We start from the raw sequence: 5,125 nt of genomic DNA on the forward strand, positions 1-5,125 counted from the left end.
TACAACCACCAGAGACCAGTGGTGGAAGAAAAGTGGTGTAACAAAGTATATCGGAATTGAAAATTTTATGGCATGCCAAAAGTTACATCTCATAAGTTGTGCCATTTAAAACTGGGAGTACATTAGTGTAACTGCGGTATGACGCTAGCGTGTGTACCTTGTTCTTAAGTTCAAAAATGGCCCTAGAACTTAGAACTACTTAAACCTAGCCAACCTAAGGATATCACACACATCCATGCCCGAGGCAGGATTCGAAACTGCGAACGTAGCGGTCGCGCGGTTCCCGATTGAAGTGCCTAGAACCGTTCGGTCACAACGGCCGGCTGCTCTTAAGTAAATCGACCTTAATGGAAGATGCGGAAGCAGTGTTTTACGAATTTCAAAAGTTTCACTGAGTTTCTGAAATTTGGGTATCTATTTTTTACGTAGTCGTTTCGAAATGATCTTGTCATTTAATTCTAAGAAACGAACAGTTATCTCTGTAGCCATGCTGTGGGGCCATTTTTATAATCAAAGACTACATTGTAATCTGTTATTAATGATAATTAAATTACAAGTAGCAGTGATGTAATTTTATGAAGTAACTTCCAAAGACTTTTTAAGTTACTACAATTTACAGCTGGGATGTAGTGTTTGATTTTTGCGAGCGTCCTTTCTAGAGTGTTTCCATATTAGTATTTCATGCTGCCTAGTAAATCAAGAATGAAGTTTTCGTTTACAAGTTATTTCTCACAGTTTACTAAAATTTCAAATCATGGGTCTTGATATTACATGTAAAACATCTTTGGTGGATGTTTCATCTTTATTATTAGTGTCATCTTTGAAACACCGTAAAGTTGGCAACGCCAGATTTCCTTTCTGATGTAGGAGCCTAGCGTGTGGAAGGATCTCCATATTTCTGTTGCTGTTTGGCTCCACGTGGCTGCAATTTAAGGAGGTACAGTTCATTATATCATTCCATCATGGGATTTGTGAAAGTAGTGAAGAATAAGCAGTACTTTAAACGTTATCAAGTGAAGTTTAAAAGGCGTCGCGAGGGAAAGACTGATTACCGCGCTAGGCTTCGCCTTACAACTCAGGTGAAGAACAAGTACAATACGCCGAAATATCGCCTGATCGTTCGTTTTTCCAACAGAGATATAACCTGTCAAGTGGCGTATTCAAGAATTGAAGGTGATATGATTCTTTGTTCTGCATACAGTCACGAATTGCCAGACTATGGAATCAAAGTTGGGCTGACCAACTATGCAGCTGCTTACTGCACCGGCCTACTTCTAGCTAGAAGATTGCTAAAGAAACTTGGTTTGGATCAACTTTATGTCGGCTGCACAGAAGTTACCGGAGAGGAATACAACGTGGAAGCGGTGGAAGATGGGCCGGGCGCATTTCGATGTTACTTAGATGTGGGGTTAATCCGCACAACTACTGGAGCTCGTGTGTTTGGTGCTATGAAGGGAGCTGTGGACGGTGGTTTGAATATACCTCACAGCACCAAAAGATTCCCAGGTTACAACCCCGAGGATAAGGAATTTGATGCTGAGATTCATCGAAAACACATCTTTGGCCTGCATGTGGCAGATTACATGCGACAGCTGGCGGAAGAAGATGATGAGGCGTACAAGAGACAATTTTCCCAATATATCAAACTGGGCATTGATCCAGATAGTATTGAGGGAATATATAAAACGGCGCATGCAAATATCCGTGCTAATCCAGATCGAAAGAAGAAAGAAAAAGATGCTGCAGCTATTACCAAGAAGAGGTGGGGCCGTGCCAAGCTGTCCCTTGCTGAGAGGAAGAACAGGATCGCCCAGAAGAAGGAGTCGTTCAAGAAGAAGCTGGAGGCGGGTGAAGTTGCAGAATAAGTCTTTTTGTATTGTAAAATTTGAGATCAGGCAAGGAAATAAATTGTAAAACCGTATGTTTTGTATATTTATTAGGCGAGTTTTGTCATTAGCCTTGTGAATAATACCTGATCTCACATGTCAGTTGTTAAGTATCAATATATATTTTATGATATTCATTGTTTTTATCATTTTTCAGCATGGTTAATGTGAAAGCTCGCCTTCATTCCTTCCAACCACTGCTCTTCCCATTATTTTTCCTGTATGAATTCTGAAAGTTACAGGCTAATCATATGGTTCCTGATCCTTTATTGCATCAGTCTTCAGAGCTACCCAGAGCCACTGAAAAGGTGAGACCATTATAAACTTATTGCGGGAATTTAAATGTGCAATCTGTGGTACATAGCTACAAACAAGACTTTGTATGGTAATTGTATAACATTAGGCATTCTGGTGTGCTGTGTAAGTTTACCTTTGTGGTGACATTGTTGTGAGCATTATCCAGGTCTGGTTATGACATTTGTTTCAGGTCATGTTACTGTCAACTTTGTTTGGTATTACTATATGGTTTGCATCTTTCAGTTGCTATGGAATGTCTTCAGGCTCATTTTCAGCATGTTTACTTTTGTTACTTAAAAGCTTTAATGGCAGATAGTGTATACATAATTCACCAATGAAAGCTGGTACAAAGCTTTTTTGCATGTGTTATTAATTGGAATTAAAATTATAGTTTCCACTATTGAGTGAAGTGCACATACACAATAAAATAATGAATTTAGGATGTCACAGTGGATTGAGGTCAGAATTCAGCTTTGTAAGCATGTTCTTAGGTGTCTTTTCTCTAAATTTTTTGTTCTGTTGACATGTGTCACTTCTGTATTGCAGCTTAGAAATTATTTGGATTTTGGAGAGACAACTGGTAAGATTACAGAAAAATTGTTTCTGTGAAGATTATGGGGAAAAAGCTCATTGTAGTTTTACTTGGTAAGCTGTTTGGTTTGGATGCTGACACAAGCAGTTATTAAACGTTCCATAAACTTCAGAAATGGAAGAATAGAATATTTATTCATATTTTGTGCTGCAAAAATGATGATAGTATGACATTCTCAATTATCACAAATGAATATAAAACAGCCTAAGGTTACCATTCACTTGCATGGATCAGTTCAGTTGGTGTATTGCTGACAGACTTATTTCCTTGAGTGCAATGGCTTGTAAGACATGCAGATTTAGTATGCTGCTTGTTTGTATTTGCAAGGAATGTGCACCTAAGTACTGTTCTTGCATTGCTCAGTTAATATTTCTAAAGATACATAGGCCTGCTCTTTTCAAATTACACAAAATTGCTTGATACTTTGATTTGTCATTTTATAATTTTCCTTAGCTTTTAAGGTTTTTAGCATTAGTTTGCCTTGGCAGCAGCAGTATGTGGGATACTGAAGAGCATTCATAAATTTCTTTGTGCAAATAGCTTTCACACAGATTTGTAATGGAATGTTATCTGGGATACAAAAATGTTTCTTTGCATGCTACTTTTGCAATACCTAAACCCGCAAGTGTGAAACAGTATTCCATAACGAAACACACAAATAATACATTTCGTGTGAAAACACTGAGAACACAATTGGAAATATCACAGTAAATAGTGAATCAGATAACTAAGATAACATTAACAAGTATGCTTTGTTACTGTATTGTTAAGTAAAATTTTATTTTTGTTCCATATATTACTGACGTGCCAGAGCCAGTTTATTTGACACAGTTTACACGGTAAATATATTTGACAATCTCACCAAACTTGCAGTAAAACATTCCTTACACATTTCTGTGATTTAAAATTCATACCTGACACCATGGTACTTGAAGTTAATAACAGAAATTTTTGTTCTGTAATGCAGCAATTTAATGCACAGTAAGGAATAAAAATAATTCAGTGTTTGCATTTTTCTCGTATTTTGTGTTCATATGTCAAACTTAGGTATAGTTGCTGTTAAATTAGGTTTCACAATTTATGTAAAGTTCATGCAGTACTTAATGTACAAAACTGCACTTATCATATGATGAAGTTAAATATGGTAATGAAAGTTCTGTCTGTACGTAAAATAGTGATAGCAACAATTATCAAATAGAATGCTGGCACAGTGTATGAATGCAGGAAAGCTAGTAGTGTTTCTGATCTGTGCATCTGCTTTAATGCTTCCGATGTTTTCGTGTGGTTTTAGATGTCATTTTGTTTGGTATGGAAGCTGTATGTCCTAATGAAAATATGTAGAAGTGCTAAAACACTACATTCTTGTACATTTGACTGGTTATTTGCAAAAACACCTGTTTCAAGGTTGGGTGTTAATCATTGAGATGTGGTGGAAGATGTTAGCTGTTCCAATCGAGTGTCTGCTGCTCACTCTCTAGAATCCAAACTGCTTTACAATTGTTATTTTGAAAGCTGATCCTGTTGGAGCAGAAAATCAAACTGTACTTGAAATCTGAAAGTTTCCTGACAAAATTAGCTTAGTAAGGGGATGTAATTAATTAAAAAGGCTTAAAGGATATGGCTTTACAGTAGCCATACCAACAAACATGGTGTTTTATCCTGGGATGGTTACTGGTAAGTAGCCCAAGCATATGCTCACTTCTAGTGAAGGGTCTCCATATGGATTGTTTGTGTCTTAAGCTGAAACATTATATGCTGTTATGGTTGTCAGTATGTAAATGCTCAGTAATAGAATGGTGGTAGGCTGCAGGTGCCAGATCCAGTGGAGCAGAGCTGTTACGGTATTTTGGAATAATATTGGCAGCAGTGGATGTGGTGTGTAAATATGCAGTAGCAACAGTAGGCACATGTATTGTAGCAGTATGGTCAAGTTACTGTTTTGTATTTTGGTACCCAAAATACATATCTCTTTGTTTTACATAATCTCCCTTGTCTAAAAGACTTGTTGGCTGGCACTGTCCTTTCTTAGATTCAAACAGTTCGAGAATGAACTTTAACAGCCGTAATTGATCACTACGGTACAGTGGCAAGTAATAGTGCTTTACAATCCATATTGTGTGTGTGTGTGTGTGTGTGTGTGTGTGTGTGTGTGTGTGTGTGTGTGTGTGTGTGTGTGTGTGTTGCAGGTCTGTGGTGCTCCTCAGCAGTTGCAACTGTCTCGTGATAACTGTTGTATAGTTTGGTGTTTTATTTGTTCTTTGGCAGTTAAAAAGTATGATGGACAGTAAGAAAGAAAATTCAGTCACTTGTGGTTTTTACACTTTTCATATATTTATCAAAAGAAATCCCA

At 37.4% G+C, this 5,125-nt stretch overlaps 1 protein-coding gene across 1 annotated transcript; it reads left to right on the top strand.

The window, feature by feature from the left end:
- The first annotated feature begins 840 nt into the window (after positions 1–840).
- On the top strand, positions 841–1,921 carry LOC126194814 (uncharacterized). Its single transcript, XM_049933139.1, has one exon. The coding sequence runs from the start codon at positions 963–965 to the stop codon at positions 1,863–1,865; it is 903 nt and encodes a 300-aa protein (XP_049789096.1). The 5' UTR covers positions 841–962; the 3' UTR covers positions 1,866–1,921.
- The last annotated feature ends 3,204 nt before the right edge of the window (positions 1,922–5,125 follow it).

The sequence above is a fragment of the Schistocerca nitens genome, chromosome 1, assembly GCF_023898315.1.
Source record: "Schistocerca nitens isolate TAMUIC-IGC-003100 chromosome 1, iqSchNite1.1, whole genome shotgun sequence".
In the NCBI taxonomy this organism is placed as follows: Eukaryota; Metazoa; Arthropoda; class Insecta; order Orthoptera; family Acrididae; genus Schistocerca; species Schistocerca nitens.